The 20221-nt window shown below is 45.2% G+C and overlaps 1 protein-coding gene across 1 annotated transcript in view; it reads right to left on the bottom strand.

The window, feature by feature from the left end:
- LOC120519839 (hexokinase-1-like) overlaps positions 1-19287 on the bottom strand; it is a gene marked incomplete at its 5' end in the record, with an annotated part of 33645 nt that extends 14358 nt beyond the window's left edge. The window contains 5 exons of the mRNA XM_039742622.1: positions 14228-14383; positions 15139-15322; positions 16503-16602; positions 16828-16923; positions 19168-19287. Coding sequence (XP_039598556.1) covers positions 14228-14383; positions 15139-15322; positions 16503-16602; positions 16828-16923; positions 19168-19287 — 656 coding nt within the window. The remainder of the gene's footprint in view (positions 1-14227; positions 14384-15138; positions 15323-16502; positions 16603-16827; positions 16924-19167) is intronic.
- Between the last annotated feature and the right edge of the window lie 934 nt (positions 19288-20221).

The raw sequence follows: 20221 nt of genomic DNA, 5'->3' as shown, positions 1-20221 counted from the left end.
TCCTACTTAGACTTTGTCGCATCTGCTCAAAATTAGCCCTACTAAAGTTCAACTTAACAATTTTAGTCTTTGCATCTGTACTCTTACAAAATACTGAGAATTGTATTACATTATGGTCACTTGACCCTAGTGGTTCAATCACCTCTACACCCTCAATTCTATCCTGATTATTACAGAATACTAAATCCAGATAGGCTTCACCCCTTGTTGGTGCTTTAACATGCTGTGTTAAAAACAGTCGCATTACTTCTAAAACTCCTGCTCTTGTGCTCCTCCATCTGTAAGGTTATCCCAGTTAATATTTGGATAATTAAAGTCCCCATGACTATAATATCCCCTGTAAACTTGCCTTTTGATATTACTAAAAGATGTGTGTTGAAATTACTGTCTGAATTGGGTGGTCTATAACACACTCCTAAAATGAGACCTTTTCCCTAATATTTTCCAGGCGAAGCCACATGTCCTCACTAAGATGGGGCTCATCATCCAACTGAAGATGACTTACATTTAATTCCTGTTTGGCATAAACAGCAACCCCACCTCCTTTTCTGTTCTGTCTATCCTTCCTAAAAAATGTGTATCCCTCTATGTTACACTCATCCCCATCTTTGTTATTTAGCCAGGTTTCCGTTATTGCTATAATATCATAATTGTGCTCTGCTACATACAACTCCAACTCACTTACCTTATTTTTGATACTTCTAGCATTAAGGCAAGCTATTTTTAATGTGTTAATCCTTCTATCTTTACGTGTTTGCTTAAAATTTACATTACTATGCATTTTTATTTCTACACCATTGTTTGTTCTTCCATGTATAGATCTAAATCTGGCCTGTCCTAAACTCCCTGCCCCCCCATTCCCTAGTTTAAACAATCCTCGACTAGCCTACACATACGCCTCCCCAATACATTGGTGCCCCTCCGGTTCAGATGTAACCCGTCACGCGGAACAGGTCCCATCTGTTCCAAAAGGAGTCCCAATGCCCCATAAACCTATACCCTTCTACCCTGCACCAAGATTTGAGCCACGCGTTAAGCCTTCTAATCTCCTCAATCTTACCTGGACTGGCGCGTGGCACAGGCAGAACTTCGGAGAAGACTACCTTGTCAGTTCTGCTCCTCAGCTTGGTACCTAACTCTTTGAATTTGGATCGCAGAACTGACAGACTACCCTTATGTATGTCATTTGTTCCAACGTGGACAATGACAACTGGATCCACCCCGCTCTGGCCAAGAGCCTATCCACCCTTCCAGGAGGTCTCCCACCTGTGCTCCCGGAAGGCAACACACGTCTGAGACTCTCTCTCTGGAGCACACCTGCGCTTCAATCCCCTAATGATTGAGTCCCCAACTATCACTACCTCTCTCTTTTGGGAACTGGTTTTGAGGTGGCCCGTTGGGGCTCCTCAACCCTGCCTACCACCTCAGAATTATCAGAGTCACCGTCCAGCTCCGCCAGGACATGATAACGGTTAGACACTTCTAATTCTGGGGTTGATGCCCCCGGACAGTGTGCACCCTTTACCTTACGCCTTGCGACCGTGACCCACCTATTCCTACCTGTCTGGTCTGGAATCTCCTCCCGCGCCACCTTAGGGGTGCACACTATCTCTAAAGGACACCTGGGCCAAGTCCGCCAATTCTCTATTACAACGCAGGTCAGCCAACTCCTCCTCCAGTTCAGCGACCCTGAGCTCGAGGTGCTGGATCAGCTGGCATCTCTTGCAGATGTAGCCCTCATAGACAACTGGCTCTTCCAAACCATCATCTAAAAAGTCCAACATCCAACAGGACTTGCATTGCACTGGCCTCATTATTAAAATTTGATTTGGGATTACTAAGCTGCCTTAACTATATATTTTTTTTTCTTAAAATTAAATTTCTTCTTCTTTCAGCTGCTCCTTAACTTAAATGGTAACACTAAGATCTGCTACAGATATTTTACACCTTTTCCCCCTTAAGCTCCTGTACTGTTCTCCCTCTCAGCTGCCTGCCTTTCTATGAGGTTAACTTTACTTTTCTCTGTCTCTTCTAGCTTTGCTCTTCTTACTTATAAGCTCTTCACTCGCACTGTTTGTATTCCCCCGTATTAATGAACCAATACACTGTCGCCCACTTAACTGTTCTGCCTCTGGACCGCTAAGGACTGTTTAATCTAAAATAAACAAATAAATAAAACTTTACTACCTTATTTGCTCCTACTGCTCCTTGTGCCTGACGGTGTCTTAACGCAGGCCGCTTACCTGCGCACTACTGAGTTTCCACCTTTTACTGCTTTGAAGTCAGCCGCGGCCTTTTTTCTTTTCCTTTAAACTAAGGAATCGCTGTTACGACGACGCGGTTATTTATTTACAAATGCCGATATCAGTTACTGCTGCTTTCTACCCTGCCGCCTCGATGCTAATTCAAATACAGATAACAAGAAAAGAACAAGTACAAATAACTTTTCCAAGCGCACTTCCAAACACCCAGCTACTTTTGCTCTTGTGCGGGCGAAAAAAGCAAAAACCCTTCTAAAGGGAAAAAGCTTTAAAAATTCCCACACGGTTCCTTAGAGGCAACCAAAACCCAAGTTTTAAGAGCAAAATGTATTTTTTAATGTAAATCTCACACCACAGAACAAACCAACACTCTCAACAGACTCTAGCGTTTGCAAAGCAACGTCAGCGCAGCACACGCACACGTCAGCACAAAGCACAATATTGGCATATTGTAGCGTCTTCCCAGACGTAATGACGATCGAGACGGTCACTTGGTTAGTCCTTTCTTTAATAAATAAAACGGTTGCTGTTGGCCGCAACCACGCCGAACAGACAGAACTTAAAAACAATCTCACAGCAGAGCGACATGACCGAACTTCTCTCCTGTCTCCACCCTCCTTGTTACAACCCCAGCGCTCCCGCCCTCCTCCTCGGCTCCACCCCCCCATCCCTCCGGAACCTCCTTTACCTTCCACTCTATTACATGAGAAATAACAGGGACAACAGAATAAATAACTGAGGGATGCAAATCACAGAACACAAACTGCAAAACAGAACTCTACAATAAAGAACAGAACGCTACACTGCTCCCTCCCCACTAAGACCCTCGCCCCGAGGGTCCCACAAAAAGTCCCTGAGGTGCCCGGGGGGTCTTCTCAGTCTCCGAGGCCTGCGGGGTGTGAACGCAGGTGGCTGTGCCTGTGGTCCCGCAGCAGGAGGGTGCAGTGCAGGGGGGGAAGTCAAAGGGTCAACAGATGGAATAGCAGCTGGGAAGGGGTGGTGGCCACCCGTCCCTTTGAGAGGGCATGGGCGCCTAGGGCTCTGTTGAGGCTGACCAGTGCCCCTGTAGGGTGCCAACCTGTCCCTGTGGAGGGCCACCCGCCTTCCCCTAGGAGGGAGCTGAACTCTATAAACCACCTCTCCCAGTCTTTCAAGCACTCTACAAGGGCCCACCCAGTGGCAGTCCAACTTAGGACAGAGACCCTTCTTTTTTTTCGGGCTATAGACCCAGACCAGATCCCCGGCCTGGAAGTCATGACCTTTAGCCCGCATGTCATAACACCTCTTCTGTCTTATGCCTGCTTTTGTAGCTGGTCACGGGCAAAGGCATGAGCTGAATCCATTCTGTGCTGGAGCTTGCTAGCATATTCCGGCCCTGGCGGAACAGCTGGCACGTCAGGGGTCTCCCAAAGGTCATCTCGTGGTGTGCGCAGTTCTCGCCCCAACATGAGCAGGGCTGGTGTGCATAGGGTGGAGTCCTGTACCGCAGACCTGTAGGCCAATAAGATGAGGGAAGGTGAGTGTCCCAGTCCGCTGGTGCTCTGCCGTGAGGATGGCTAACTGTTTCACCAGGGTTCGATTGAAGCGTTCAACCAAGCCGTCGCTCTGGGGGTGCAATGGTGTGGTCGGGTCTTCCGCATGCCCAGGCGCGACATGGCTGAAAACACAGCCGACTCAAAGTTCCTTCCCTGGTCACTGTGGATGGTCTCTGCGGCTCCAAACCTTGCAAACATGCCCTCCACCAGGGCATCAGCCACGGTCTCTGCCTCCTGGTCTGGAATGGCATACGCCTCTGGCCACTTGGTAAAGTAGTCCATTGCAACAAGGATATAACGGTTCCCCTTATCTGTACAGGGGAACGGGCCCACTATGTCCACCGCGACTCTCTCCATCGGGGCTCCCACTGCCATCTGCTGAAGTTCGGCATGGGACTGATGAGGGGGACCCTTGTGCGCTGTGCAGAGGTCACAGCGACGGCAGAAGTCTTCCACGTCCCTCCTGACCTGACCCCAGTAAAACCCTTGCCTGATGCGACGGAGAGTCTTTGCCACCCCAAAGTGACCAGTCCCTGTGGCACCATGGCATGCCTGGAGGATATAGTCCCTCAGGGACCGGGGAACCACCACCTGCCACCTCTCCTCTCCAGTGGCCGGCTCCTTCCAGGCCCTCTGCAGTACCCCGTTCTCTACCCTAAGGGCATCAAATTTCTCAAATAGTCCTTTGGAGGCAGGAGAACACCCTGCCACCTCCTCCCACTGTGGTTTGCGGCCTGCCTCCACCCAGCGTAGCACCGGCTGTAGATCAGCGTCTAGCCCTTGTTGAGCTCTCCACTCTGTTTGGTCCAACATTTGAGTCAATCTGCAAACCGGTCCACCCCCCTCACATGTAGCATCTTGCTCCTCCTCCCCCTTGATCTCGGCCTCCCTGGCCTCTCTCTTCTCACAGTACTTGCAGCCCGCATGCACACAAGGGCGTCGGGACATGGCGTCAGCATTAGTGTGCCGGGTTCCCGCCCTGTGCTCCACTGTGAAGGAATACGATGCCAGCTCCTCAAGCCAGCGGGCTATCTGGCCCTCTGGTTCTTTAAAGGACATCAGCCACTGTAGGGCAGAGTGGTCGGAACGGACGGTGAAAGGGAGGCCGCACAGGTAGTACCTGAAATGTCCTATGGCCTTAACAACTGCAAGGAGCTCCCTGCGGTCACGCAATAGCGCCAGCTTTGTTGAAAGTCCTGCTAAAATAGGCCACTACTTTTCCCCTTCTTCCCCTACTTGGCTCAGCACCCCCATCCCAACACCACTGGCATCCGTGTCAAGGATGAATGGCCGACTGGGGTCGGGGGTGAGGATCGAGCGCTTGTCAGTGCCATCTTCAAGGAGCTGAAGGCCTGCTCGCACTCTGGTGTCCACACAAAGTCACAGCCCTTTCCCTGCAGGCGGAACAGGGGTGCAGCTATACAGGAGAACCCCCTGACGAACCGCCTGTAATAGGAGGCCAGCCCAAGGAAGCTCTTCAAGTCCTTGATGCTGGTAGGCGCCGACCAGTCCCTTACCGATCGGACCTTGTCCTCCAAAGTGCTGATCCCTCACCCCCGATCCTGTGTCCCAAAAATTCCAGTTCCTTCCTCATGAAGCAGCACTTTTCTGGGTGCAGCTTCAGTCCTGCTGCTGCTATCCTCTGTAGGACTCTCCTCAGCGAACTCAGTGCCCTCGAAGGAGCCCCCATGCACAAGAATATCGCCCAAATAAACCAAGCATTCTTGGCGGGGAATGGCATCAGGACCCTTTCCATTAGCCGCTCAAATGTGGCTGGGGCGTTACAAAGGCCAAAGCTGAGGACCTTGAACTGCCACAACCCCGCCGGTGCAGAAAGCGGTCTTCGGACGGGCCTCTGGGCTGAGTGGGACCTGCCAATAACCGCCGTGTAGGTCTAATGAGGAGAACCACGATGACCCGACACCAGATCCAAGGACTCATCTATGCGGGTAGCGGAGTACGAGTCTTTTAGTCACACTGTTCAGAGGCCTGTAGTCTACGAGAACCTCATTTTCTGACTCTTCTTTTGTGGACCATCACAACCCCGGCCCACGGGCTATTGGACGGCTCAATGATCCCTGCATTGAGCATTTCCTCAATCGCCGTGTCAGCGGCCTCCTGATGTGCCAGGGGAGGCGGCGGGGCGTGTCTTGATCGGGCCGCAGGCCCCTGTGTCGATCTCATGGTGGACCAGGTGTGTCAGGCCGGTCTCTTCTGAGAGTGCGAAGATGTCCTTGAATTCCCACAACACCTGCCACAGCTGCTCTTGTTGCTCGGGTTGCAGGCCATCACAGCTGCGCTCCAGATCTCTTTCACTGCCGTCAACCTGTCAGCCTCCCCGACACGGCTGTTGGACCAAGGACTGTGGCTGTACATCTCCCCTGGTGTGGATGACAGGGTGCACGGGACAGGCGGGTCCACCTGCAGGGGTAAGTCCTCCATCTGATGGGTCCCGCTGCTTCGATGCCGCTGGAGGTGAGCTTTGGGACTGCGCAGGTCGGACCATCTGCACCATGGGACCCCCGGAACTGTAGTGTGTTTTCCCCAAGTCCAGTACACACCGAGCTGCCCTTAGAAAGTCTAGGCCTAATATGCACTCATCCTGTACAGCTGCAACCCACACCTTAAAGTCCACTACTAGGCCACCTACCCGGATGTTCACCAGCCCCCGCCCCAGCATGGGAGTTAACTCCCCCGTCACAGTTCGAAGCTTGACAGATGTGGCTTCCAACGCGCCCTGCTGGAACCATGTCGGGTCTGAGGAGCGTGGCAGTGGAGCCCGTATCTATTAGAGCTACACAGAGCCCCTTCAGGGTGATAGGGACATGGCAGAAGTCCCAACATGAGTCCAGCCGACGACCCTGATCCATTCCGCCGTGCCTGCTTCTGGGGAAAGCTGAGCCATACTTTCCGGCTTTGCAAGTGGGCTCTCCCCCCCGACGGACCCACGGAGTGGGACGGATGAGTAGGGGTCTGCGCCGTCCCTTCTACGCAGACCCTGGGCGTTTCCTGTCGGTCAGCACGCTTTGGGCACTGTACGCTGATGTGGCCGCCCTGGCCGCACACCCAGCAGACAAGATCTCCGCGCGAGGTCGGCTGCTCTGGGGCTGGAGTGACACAGCTCGAATCATCTCTGTCAGCTCGCTGACCCACGCCGCCTCTCTGGTCCTTGAATTTCGCTACCCACGGCCCTTGCAACAGGGCTACAGGTGAAGGCATCAGTCTCAACCGTAGCTCCCACTAGCTCCCTCTCCAGCGCTATCTCTAAAGCGTTCTGCAGCGCGAGGGTGGGCCAGCTGCGTCTGTACCCGCAGATCCCTCGGGACAGAGCCCGGATGAATTGGTCCTTGCAAGCTCGCTCTGCACCACGGCTGGCATGTGCGAGTAAGCCCTCCTCGTCAGTGTTTCAATCTCTGCAGCTTAAACGCTGAGCTGCTCCTCCGTCAGTCTCTGTCTATTAGCTAGTTCAGAGCGCAGGACAGCGGGCTGATTAAATTGTCCAAACCGCCGCTGCAAGGCCCCAACTAAGGCCTCATAGTCACCCCGTTCTTCTGGGCTAAGTAACAGCAGACAGCGCGAGGCATCATCCGTGAGGCACAGAGCCAGCTGAAGTGCTTTGATGTCTTCGACCATCCGCAGCCTTCGCCAGCAGTTCAAATTGGGCATAAAAGGCCTCCCAGTCAGTCTTACCAGAATATTTCGGCGTTTTCATCTGCGGCTGGACACATAGGGGCCGCCATTTCTGTTTCCGCTCGGCTTCCCTCCTTCCTGGTGAGTATTTGCGCCCAGCGCCGTCCCCGCCAACCCAGCGCTGAATCCGCGTCAGCAGCTAGCTTCCTGGCCGCCTGCCTCAGGCGAGCTACGTGTCTCCGTATCCCAGAGAGCGTCTATCCTACGCCCCGGATAATCAGCGTTATCACCGTACTCCACCTCCTCCTTGACTTTTGGTCGAGCGCCTGCGTTGTCCGGCCAGCGCCATGCTGCTCACGGTGATAGCAGGGTTAGCTGGAAGCTGCTAGATAGCTCACCCGAAAGCCGGGCACAATCCGCCGGTGTTTACTTCTGACACCAGTGTAGCGCCTTCCCAGACGTAATGACGATCCGAGACGGTCACTTGGTTAGTCCTTTCTTTAATAAATAAAAAACGGTTGCTGTTGGCGCAACCACGCCGAACAGACAGAACTTAAAAACAATCTCACAGCAGCGAGCGACATGACCGAACTTCTCTCCTGTCTCCACCCTCCTTGTTACAACCCCAGCGCTCCCGCCTCCTCCTCGGCTCCACCCCCATCCCTCCGAACCTCCTTTACCTTCCACTCTATTACATGAGAAATAACAGGGACAACAGAATAAATAACTGAGGGATGCAAATCACAGAACACAAACTGCAAAACAGAACTCTACAATAAAGAACAGAACGCTACAATATTATACATTGATGGGGTTGTATAAAATAATTTAAACACTGCTTAATACTAAAATACATAAATACAAAAGCAATTAGATGAAATAAAATGAAAATTTAACCTCACTTTACTTTTTAATAGCGTCTTTGTTTTTCACAATCGTAGATACCGTCGTTCTCGGCATACGGTATGCAGCAGCCATGTCCCGGATACGCATGCCACCTTCATACTTTTCAACAATCAATTCAAATTTACGCGAAAAAACACAAAATCACGTGAAAATTCACACAGAGTTATAGCGCGGGTTGTGACTGAATGCTAGCAACTGGCGTACTGACGCTCGTGGGCAGTCGTGGCTTTGTCTCAAGCGAGGTAAACAAGGTTAGCACGTGAGTCGATTCCAAAGCGGACGTATACCAAGGTATCACTGTACTGCGCTTTAACTAATATTAATAGCTAGATGGCAAACTTATTTCAGTTCCTTTTCTACTTTCATTTACAGTATGTAGTGAGTAGTCAAGCAAAATGACACCTTTTATTGGCGAACTAAAAAGATTACAATATGCAAGCTTTCCAGGCAACTGAGGCCCCTTCTTCAGGCAAGATGTAATCATCTGGATTTCTGGTGTTTGTCGCAACAGGCCATATATATAATTTAAACAGATTTTTTTATAAAACCTAGCTAATCACTTTTGAATCCATCCAGTATCCAACCTGCTATATCCTAACTACAAGGTCACGGGGGTCTGCTGGAGCCAATCCCAGGAAACAAACCCCGGGCAGGGCGCCAGCCCACCACAGGGCACACACACACACACAATTTAGAATCGCCAATGCACCTAACCTGCATGTCTTTGGACTGTGGGAGGAATCCCACGCAGACACGGGGAGAACATGCAAACTCCACGTAGGGAGAACCCAGGAAGTGAACCCGGGTTTCCTAACTGCGAGGCAGCAGTGCTACCCAGTGTGCCATCGTGCCCACCCCACTTTTGAATAATTCATTAAAAACCCTAAAGAAGGGGCCCGAGTTGCCTCGAAAACTTGCATATTGTAATCTTTTTAGTTCGCCAGTAAAAGGCGTCATTTTGCTTGACTTCTCACTACATTCATAACGGCTAACAAGGTACAACACCCTAGTACTACTTAGCTGTTAATGAAATGTGTTTTCATTCTGCCACATCAGTTAACTCCACATCTCATTTTCATTTTTCTGGTATCACTGATCCAACTGTTTTGCAAACTTGAGTAGCTCAGCATTTCTCATATTTTTTCACATTTTTTTCTTTTCACGCATTTGAACTGTTTTAGGGCTGATGTCAACTCTTGTTGATGGCAGGGGTTGAGGTTGGATGTTACCTGTAGTTGACATCCAGGGGCAGAGGGTAACAATCAGCTGTAGACGTCGACCCACCACCACGTTATGGGTAGACCCTCTTTGCTAAGAGGACTGTTAGAACCATTGACTTGACATCGAAGCCCTGTGAGTGTGTGGAGTAAACGACATCTAGAATGGCATTGATGTCGGCCAAAAGAGCAAAGTGGACGTGCAAAGCAAAATACTCTGTGGGCATTGTTGATTTCTTTGCTTTTTGCAAATTATTGCTGAATCAGACTCCGATTTATCAAACTCTGATTCTGATGCAAGTGATCTGGAAATGAAAAACGAAAGGCTGGTAGCTGCCTCTTTTCCAGATAGTGCCTTTCAGAATATATAAATGGTTAAACAAACAGGAATGTAGTAACTATGTAAGCAGTGTTACAGCCGATCTTAGAAAGCTAATGATTAATATTAATTGCTTATAGTGTTTGCTTTGTATGCTTTTTAGAAAACTAGAGTTTCTGGGGAAAATGGAATTAGCCCTGAAAGAGTTAATGAGAGGTGGGCAGCACATTGGTGGCGCGGCTGCCCCGCAGCAATGAGAACAGGGCTCATGTCCCAAGTGCTTCCTGCGTAAAGTTTACATGTCCTCCCCATGTGCTCCAGATTCGCCCAAAGACATGCAGGTTGGGTGAACTGGCATTGCTAAGTTGGCTCTAATGTGTGTGTCTGTGTGTTGGTGTTCACCCTCTGATGGATGAGCCGTGTCCTTGGAGTGTTTCTGCCTCACACCTGTTGCTTGCTGGGATAGGCTCTGGTTATCCAGGTGACTCTGCTCAAGATTAGTGGGTTTGGAAAATGGATGGAAAGATGAATGCATACTTAGCTGTAAATAGGTTTTCCTACCCATCTGTTAGTTGAATATGTATCTCATTGTTTAACGTAACACTTAAAAGGCAAGTCAATTAAAATAAAGGCAACACAGTATGTTCCATTAGCATTTTGTATTTGGTTACAGTGGCTGGAAAAGAAAGCCCATAGCCATTGCGGCCCTCTAGGCACCGCGTTTGACCCCACTGTACCCTACTGTATCAGAATCCATTGTTAAAGAGCGTATCCCCTCCAAGATCACACCTTACAGGCTTTGTACTTATACATGGGCAATGCAAAATGCTTTGGCTTCTTATTATAAAAATATATCTCCCAACCCCTTCTCTGTATCTATAAAGAGGTAAAGGGTATCCACTCAGGAGAATTTTTGTAAATAAAGTTTAAACTAATTTATACCTTTTGTTTAAGGTTAATAAAAGTGTGAGCATGGGGGCAGAGAGGAGCCATACTTTTAAAAGCAGCCATTTCTTTAGTCAGTCAGTGATTTTCTAACCCACTTAGAGGGGGAGCTGGAGCCTAAACAAGCCAGCATAGGGCACAAGTTAGGAATAACACCTGGACAGGGTGCCAGTCCATCACAGGGCACACAAACACAGACACGGGCCGATTCAGTGCCACCATTTCAGCTAACAATGCAGGACTGTGGGAGGAAACCCACTGAGACACGGGGAGAACATGCAAACTCCACACAAGCGAGGGACGTGAACCCTGGTCTCCTTACTGCCAAACAGCAGCACTACCACTGCACCACCATGCCACCTTCCCATTTTTAATTATTTGTTTCAGAAATTAACAGTAAAAAACACAAGTGTAACTCACATCCTCAACACTTTGTCATAAAACGAGAGTTTCCTATTATTTTTCTGATACATTTTGGATTTGGATTTTTTTTTAATAATTAACAATTTATTTTTTAATGTCATTGGTGTCATTATATTATACTAGGGGGTTCGTCCCCTGCTCACTTGACTCGCCAAAAGGCCTGTGCTACACACTAGCCACTTCGCATCTCTGCCATTCATCCCAAGGAGATGCGGCCAATCCTCTGAAACCCCCTCTTAAACGGTAATACAATGGGAAACAAATAGTTTCTTTTTTACCTCCTCTTTGCTCGATCAGCTGCTGGCTTGCTGCTGTTGCCATGTCGTGATCTGCTTGTCGTATGCCCTTCATACATTTAAACTCGCCTGTACAGCAGCCGTCCTTTTGTCTCACTGCCTTGTCTCTACAACGTTCTATTGTGCCATCTACTCTTTGTCTTTTATTTCCAGCCCAGGGTTTGGTTAAATCTCTTGGCACAAATTATCATCTTGCAGAATGTGAGTCCTTGATATTTTTTAGTTCATAATTTAAAAACAGAATAGGAATCTGAAAATCTAACATCACATTAAAGTTTGAAAAATTCTGAAAAGAATGATGCCAAACATATATATACTGCTCAAAAGAATTAAAGGAACACTTTTTAATCAGAGTATAGCATAAAGTCAATGAAACTTAGGGGATATTAATCTGGTCAGTTAAGTAGCAGAGGGGGTTGTTAATCAGTTTCAGCTGCTGTGGTGATAATGAAATTAACAACAGATGCACTAGAGGGGCAACAATGAGATGACCCCAAAACAGGAATGGTTTAACAGGTGGAAGCCACTGACATTTTTCCCTCCTCATCTTTTCTGACTGTTTTTTTCACTAGTTTTGCATTTCGCTATGGTCAGTGTAACTACTGGTAGCATGAGGCGATACCTGGACCCTACAGAGGTTGCACAGGAAATCCAACTTCTCCAGGATGGCACATCAATGTGTGTCATTGCCAGAAGGTTTGCTGTGTCTCCCAGCACTGTCTCAAGGGCATGGAGGAGATTCCAGGAGACAGGCAGTTAGTCTAGGAGAGCTGGACAGGACCATAGAAGGTCCTTAACCCATCAGCAGGACTGGTATCTGCTCCTTTGGACAAGGAGGAACAGGATGAGCACTGCCAGAGCCCTACAAAATGACCTCCAGCAGGCCACTGGTGTGAATGTCTCTGACCAAACAATCAGAAACAGACTTCTTGAGGGTGGTCTGAGGGCCCAAGGTCCTCTAGTGGGCCCTGTGCTCACAACCCATCACAACTCGGCATTTACCATAGAATACCAGAATTGTCAGGTCCACCAATGGCACCCTGTGTTTTTCACAGATGAGAGCAGGTTCACCCTGAGCACATGTGACAGACGTTGAAGGGTCTGCAGAAGCCATGGAGAATGTTATGCTGTCTGTAACATCATTCGGCATGACCAGTTTGGTGGTGGGTCAGTGATGGTCTGGGGAGGCATATCCATGGAGGGACGCACAGACTTCTACAAGCTAGACAAAGACACCTTGACTGCCATTAGGTATCAGGATGAAATCCTTGGACCCATTGTCAGACCCTACGCTGGTGCAGTAGGTCCTGGTTTCCCTCCTAATGCACGACAATGCCGGCCTCATGTGGCAAGAGTATGCAGGCAGTACCTGGAGGATGAAGGAATTGAAACAATTGAATGGCCTTCACGATCCCCTGACTTAAACCCAGTAGAACATCTGTGGGACATTATGTTTCGGTCCATTAGGCGCCGCCAGGTTGCTCCTCAGACTGTACAACAGCTCAGGGATGCCCTCATACAGATCTGGGAGGAAATGCCACAAGACACCATCCGTCGTCTCATTAGGAGCATGCCCCGACGTTGTCAAGCATGCATACAAGCTCGTGGGGCCACACAAGATACTGAAAAGCATTTTGAGTAGCAGAAATTAAGTTGTTGAAAAAATGGACTAGCCTGCCACATCTTTATTTCACTCTGATTTTAGGGTGTCTACACAATTGAGCCCTCTGTAGGCAGAAAACTTTTATTTCCATTAAAAGACTTGGCATCCTTTTGTTCCTAAGACATTGCCCTGTCGTTATTTGTATAGATATCCAACTTCATATTGAGATCTGATGTATCTAATGTGTTTCTTTAAAGTGTTCCTTTAATTTTTGTGAGCAGTGTATGTAGTTTTTAACATAAGCCCGATTTAAAGCGTGACATAAAATTGCTGCATAAAATTGTTGCACTTTTAGGCTTAGGATTTTATATACAGAGAGAGTAGACTCTTTTAAAGCAGGCCCAGCCGTGATTTGTCATGGTTGCTGTCCCAGTTGCTATCATACATGGAGGTCCATCGTCTGGATGACTTTGATTGATGTGGAGACGATTCCCGGTTGGTGTGAAAACGATTCTTCGTGTCGTCAGTTACACACTTCTCGATGGTCTGGGAATTTTCGGGTGATTTTCTATGTAATAAAGTTAATAAGTTATAGCGTAATGAAAATTGCATAATTAGATGTGGACCACCCTATATGGTTTAAATCGAATGGGATGGTGGCGTCCATGTTCCAAGCTGTATTTAAGATGGCAGTGCATAGAGTTTGACTTCCTAACTTTCAGATAATTACAAAAAAAAACTCAACTCACTTCTCAATATGTTTCTGGTTAGGGACAAAGACCTACTGTGTGTTTTGAACTTGTTGCAATTTTTGGCTGACATTTTGGTTTTTGGCCACTAAAGTTTTACTTTTCCAGTAATACATTTTTGGCCCGTTTTTCTCACTTCTCTAATAAACCTCTTTGTGGGTAAGGGTGCTGATTCATAAAATACGTGGAGTAACACGGAAAAAAAATATTATGTGACGTCTGCTGCTTACAGCTTTATGCATAGCTTTATCTGTTCAAAATGTTTTCACAGTAGAAAAGTTGAAAAGTGAGGAACTTTAGCAAGAGGCAGACAAAAATGAAACCATATTGACAAGTAGCCTACTTCTCTATTGCTGAAACGTGCTTGGTATCAAATTTCCCTTTGGTGAGCAGCTCTGGTGTGATCCGTCCTTCAAAGAGAAGGCCTTCTTTGGCCATTTTGACGAGGATGAGCCTCACGAGCTCCCCCATGTACATGCCACTAACCATCTTTTCAAACCTGCATATTAAAAAAAAAAAAAATTTGTTATTCACGTGTCAGACAACTAAAAAATATCTTAAGGTGTCCTGCCAGTAATTTGTAACGTTATACAGAGTGAAATCTATACATACATCTATAAGGCATTTACATATGCAAAACTGAAATGAAATTAGGGCAGAAGTTTCTAAAATATGCCATTAAGCGATGCCTGATTGAGAGACACTGGTGTGATAAGCTAATTTGCTATGAAAATAATGACTTATTAGAGTTAAGGCGCCAGTTCTCAACCTGTGGGATGCGCCCCCCAAGAATCGAAAATATGAAAAATACATCTATTGAAACCAAAACAGATTAACTTAAACTACATTCTGATACTAGAAAAATAAATATCGAGTTAGATAAATGTCGATAGAATTTAAGTAGGTATAATAAAACTTCTAGCCGTGTATCGGCAGCAAAAAATATAGGAATAATCTTTATTAGGGTTTCATAAAAACATAAGGGGGGTGCGATTAAAACTTTTATGAAAACTCTAATTGCAAATACTTAAAGGTTGAGAAACGCTGGGTTAAGGTTATAATGACTTTAGAAATAATGAAATGACATATGCTATATTTTTGTACATATTTTATGTGCACTGGTAAGTCAACATTCTAAAAGAAAGATTTTGACCTCTAATCACAAAATCATTGTTTAACCTTCTGAAGGCTTCAGGTCTACACCCAGGCCTCCAGCCACACATGCTGCTCATTCAATACTTGCACGGCTCTTACAGCTGCTTCCCTGGGTTGAGAGATCCTCTGTCAATTTCTCTGTCAAACTCGGTGCGGATGTCCTCCAGTGATCCATCATCGCCAAATGCACCCCACTCGGTGTTAATGCACATGCGGCCCTCGTCCCCCTCCACCAGGTCAATGTGCCGCAGCTCCTCCATGTAGCAGGCATTAGTGCCAGTACCTTTTCAGGACACAAAAGGATTGGTTTGAAAAAAGTGGAGAAAGGATGTACCGTATATACTTGCGGATAAGTTCTCCTGCGGATAAGTCGGGGCTTGATTTTATCGTATAATTTCTGGTATTTTATAATGTTAGTCGTATAAGTTGAATGCGGAAAACTCACGCTATTGGTCCAATGGATTATGATATGCTAACGCCCACCTGAGAGAGTAACCACGGAGCACACGGCCTTTTTTTTCTATGTGTGTGCGACAAAGCACTGTATCAGCGTGTGCTCCTAACCTCGCTCTCTCTCTTCTACCTACATGATCACACAGTAATACCCCAAAGTACTCTGAAGTGACATTTGCACTGTTTTGTTTTTTTTGTATCTCACACACCCTCATACACCTTTATCGTAAGAGCATCCCTTATCTACGATGGAGCATTCGATCAGAAGAAAATATGAAGCTGGTTTTAAATTAAATGTTGTTGAAGTAGCGAAAGAAATCGGTAACTGCGCTCCTGCAACAAAATTCGATGCGTCTGAGAAACTGATGTGAGATTGGAGGAGGCAAGAAGACGTAAAAAAAAATGAAGTGTTGCATTTTTGAACGGGTGTATAAGTCGGGGTCCGATTTAATGATCGATTTTTTGGGTTTCAAGACCCGACTTATACGTGAGTAAATAATGTACTTGTTAATCGCTGTAGTTAACAGCATGAAGAAACCTGTAATGGCTGGGGTCGGATTGCAAAACAAAATCATGAAAAAAAGAGTCAGGCAATATGATAGCTTGTGTCTGCTTCAGTTATAGGTGTCTGTCTGTGTCCCAGAGTTCTAATTAAGTCAGACATTTGTAGTGAAAATAGATCACCACATTGGGCATTGGTCTTCAAAACTTTAAAGGCCCCTTTGAATTAACGTGTTGAGTGACTTATGAACTCTACCATATTCAGCATGGTTTTAGTAAGTGAAATACGTTTCATTAATCCACTTCAGTTCAGTAGCAGGTACTCTATGGTGAGAAAGCCACACGCTCTATTAGTTGTTGCCTTGTCTGCTGTAAAGGCTGAGCTTCTTCACTACATATTTGTCTGCATAAACTCTCGCTTTGATACATCTGGGGTTAACATACAAATGTGGGGCTCAGACTGTGATGTCAGGCCACAGTAGCTTCACTTGACTGAGAAATCCACTCACCAATAATGATACCAACTTCACAACGCTGATCGTCAAACCCACATGTCATCATTGTTCCCACCGTGTCATTGACAACAGCCATAATATCTGCATCATAATCCTATGAGAAGAACATAACAATACTGAAGTTACGTCACTGAGCAGTTCTTACTACTCAGATGTGCCTGGGAGATCTATGGTGCACTACACACAATTGCCAGATATTGCTGGAAGAGAATGCGCACTAGCAAATCTGGAGTGCGTAGAGATACCTCATTCACTGGTAAGTCAACATTCTTTACAAAAAAAGCCGTATGTCCCAAAAAATAAAATTAAAATCGCTTACTCCTCTCTTTTTGATGGCTTTGTTTAGCAGCTTAACCACATCTGCTCCTTCCACACCACTTGCTTTGAAGCGCTTAGTCCAAGTAATTAGAATCCCCTAGGAAGGAAAGAATTAAAACAGTACAGATTAACAACAGCGGGCCATCTTGTTCGTACGGCTTGAGTGGTGGTCTCTGAAGAGACTAACACTAGTGACAAAGACAAAGAGCTAACATAAAACTACAAAAAAAAAAAAAAAAACTAAAACACAAATTACCGTATATATTCGCAGATAAAAAAACGAAAAAACAATTTACCGTATATACTCGCGGATAAAAACGAAAAAACAATTTACCGTATATACTCGCAGATAAAATACTAAAACACAAATTATCGTATACACTCGTGGATAAAAAACTAAAACACAAATTACCATATATACTCGCAGATAAAAAACGGAAAAACAATTTACTGTATATACTCGCCGATAAAAAACTAAAACACAAATTACCGTATATACTCGCAGATAAAAAACTAAAACACAAATTACCGTATATACTCGCGGATAACTTCTCCCACAGATAAGTCAGGTATTGATTTTATCGTATAATTTCTGCCATTTTATAATGTCGGTCATATAAGTCAAATGCAGAAAGCTCACGCTATTGGTCCAGGAGATTACGATATGCTAACGCCCACCTCACAAAGTAACCACGGGGCACACTGTGGGTGCAGCAACGTGCTGTATCAGCGTGAGCTCCTAACCTCTCTCTCTCTGTCTCTCTCTATTGCGCCTACATGACCACACGGTGATACCCAAACTATTCTGAAGTGACGTTTGCACTGATTTGTGTTTTGTGTATCTCACACCCCAATGCACCTTTATCGTAAGAGCATCCCTTATCTATGATGGAGCATTCAATCAGAAGGAAATATGAAGCTGGTTTTAAATTAAACGTCATTGAATTAGCAAAAGAAATCGGTAAATGCGCTGCTGCTACAAAATTCAATGCGTCTGAGAAACTGGTGCAAGATTGGAGGAGGCAAGAAGATGTAAAAAAAATGTAAGTGTCGCATTTTTGAACGGGCGTATTATTCGTGGTCTGATTTTATGATCAATTTTTCAGGTTTCAAGACTCGACTTACACGTGAGTATATACGGTAAACTGATTATTGATGAACAGTTATTGTCAGTCATTATGAGTCATTATTGCCTGCATCTCAAAAGGAAGCTTGTAGTGTACGATTCTATGTTACAGTATATGCATTCACAATCATGTGAAAGAGTAAGTACAACCCATGTAATATTTTTTCTTTTTTTAATTTTTGGACATAACAACATTTGATCGTCTGTGAAGTTCAGCCCAAGAGCAATATGCAAGATGCTGAAAGAAGTTTCTAAGAACCCCAAAATCTCATCCTGGGAAATACAGGTAACTCTTACCACTGATGATTTCAAAATGCATGAGTCTACCATTAGGATGAGGCTGCAAAAATTAGGTGTGCCAGGATGATGTTCAGAAAGAAGATCAGGTCAAGATTAAAGTTAGCCCATGAACACCTAGGCACAAACCAGGATCTGGGGTGGTTCCAGTGTAGCTTGCCAAGCATGTCAGCATCAAACCCACCGAGCACTGTGACATCCTCTGCAGAGCCCTTTTTACTGAGTTGGCTTGTTTGAATCTCTTGATCTACGATATTCTACTCTATGTTGCAATGCATGTACTGCATGCTAAGAAATTGTGCACTTAGGTGCAGTTTGGTTGCAAATGTACCCTTAAAGATTATTACTGAAAAAAAGTTTAATTCCAGCCAACATTGAAATATCTACTGTCACACACATGAGCATTGGAGACAACGTCAAGGCTCATGGAAGGGTTTTTCCAAAGCAAGCCAATCATTGGCACTATCTTTTAATGTGTCTCTTCTCTTTCTCTACCTACAGGCCAGAAGAGTGACAACTCAAAGACCTCTGATGTCACTTCTGCTTCTTCCTCTCTTCCTGCTTCATAAACACCGCCACCTCCATCTTGAGTCAGTCTAGCAGTAGACTCACGTCTGGAAAGACTCAGATGGATGTTAAATCACTTGTGTCGTTCTTCTGACAACAATTATATGGAAATTACAGCTAGTGCACCAACCCTTTAAGATCTCTCTTTGTCTTTTGTTACACCGTATAACATCATATGTAGTCACAGCCATTCCATTAATAACACAGAACATTAAAACAGGAAACGCTTCAGAGCAATGGGAAGAGTGAATATGGGGTTAGGGTCTGACAAAAATAATCCTGAGGAATCACAAAGTTGTCAATCAATTAATTTAAGAAAGAACGCACTAACATTTTAGAAGACAAAAGTACCTCATCCAACTTGCTCTGTCTGCAGGGGAATGAGAAGGTGAACCCAACAGGAAGCTTCTTGTCTTTAATCTTGTGTTTTTCCATGAAGTCTCCCAGGCATTCAGCAACATGATCAAAAAGCTAAAAAAGGTGGAAATGTCTGAGAAACATCATACATATACAATACATTTATCTTGTATATGAACAAAACTACAATGTGATGTTAAAACATCAAACAAAACAACGATTTTATTATAAGATACAAAATAAAGAGATCAATAAAAAAAATAAACAAAACACAACCAATTGTCAGCCCTACTGGGCCTGGCTACACAGTAAGTTTAGCCCCTAGCCGGCCAGCTGATCACCTCAAACACACTACCTATCACCTTTTTTATCTCTCTTTCTCCATTATTTTTCTATATTACCTTCATTTCAGGGCATCCTTACATCCACGTGTCACCTGATTCAAGATTCAATGATGACTAGCTGGGAGCGGCCATAAATTGTGAATTTCCCCTTGGGATTAATAAAGTATCTATCTATCTATCTATCTATCTATCTATCTATCTATCTATCTATCTATCTATCTATCTATCTACCTATCTATCTATCATATAGTGCCTTTTACATCTATCTATCTATCTATCTATCTATCTATCATATAGTGCCTTTTACGTCATCTATCTATCTATCTATCTATCTATCTATCTATCTATCTATCTATCTATCTATCTATCTATCTATCTATCATATAGTGCCTTTTACATCTATCTATCTATCTATCTATCTATCTATCTATCTATCTATCTATCTATCTATCTATCATCTATCTATCTATTGGGTTTTAAAAACATTCTTTTATTATTTTATTAAAATTTTACAAAGTGATTTCCCATTTATTACACCACCAAAGTTTTTAACAATTATATTTATTCAAATAAGTGCCTTAATCACTACTTTAACTTTCATTCATTAATTTTATTTTCTATTTTCCCTTTTTACATCATTTCTACACTTCACTATATATGTGCCTTTTATTCTCCTTCCCACTTCTATCTTTAAAACCTTTTCC

Source organism: Polypterus senegalus, unplaced genomic scaffold (genome assembly GCF_016835505.1).
Source record: "Polypterus senegalus isolate Bchr_013 unplaced genomic scaffold, ASM1683550v1 scaffold_1299, whole genome shotgun sequence".
Lineage (NCBI taxonomy): Eukaryota > Metazoa > Chordata > Cladistia > Polypteriformes > Polypteridae > Polypterus > Polypterus senegalus.
Note: the sequence above shows the minus strand (reverse complement) of the source record. Positions and strands in the feature narration are given on the sequence as shown.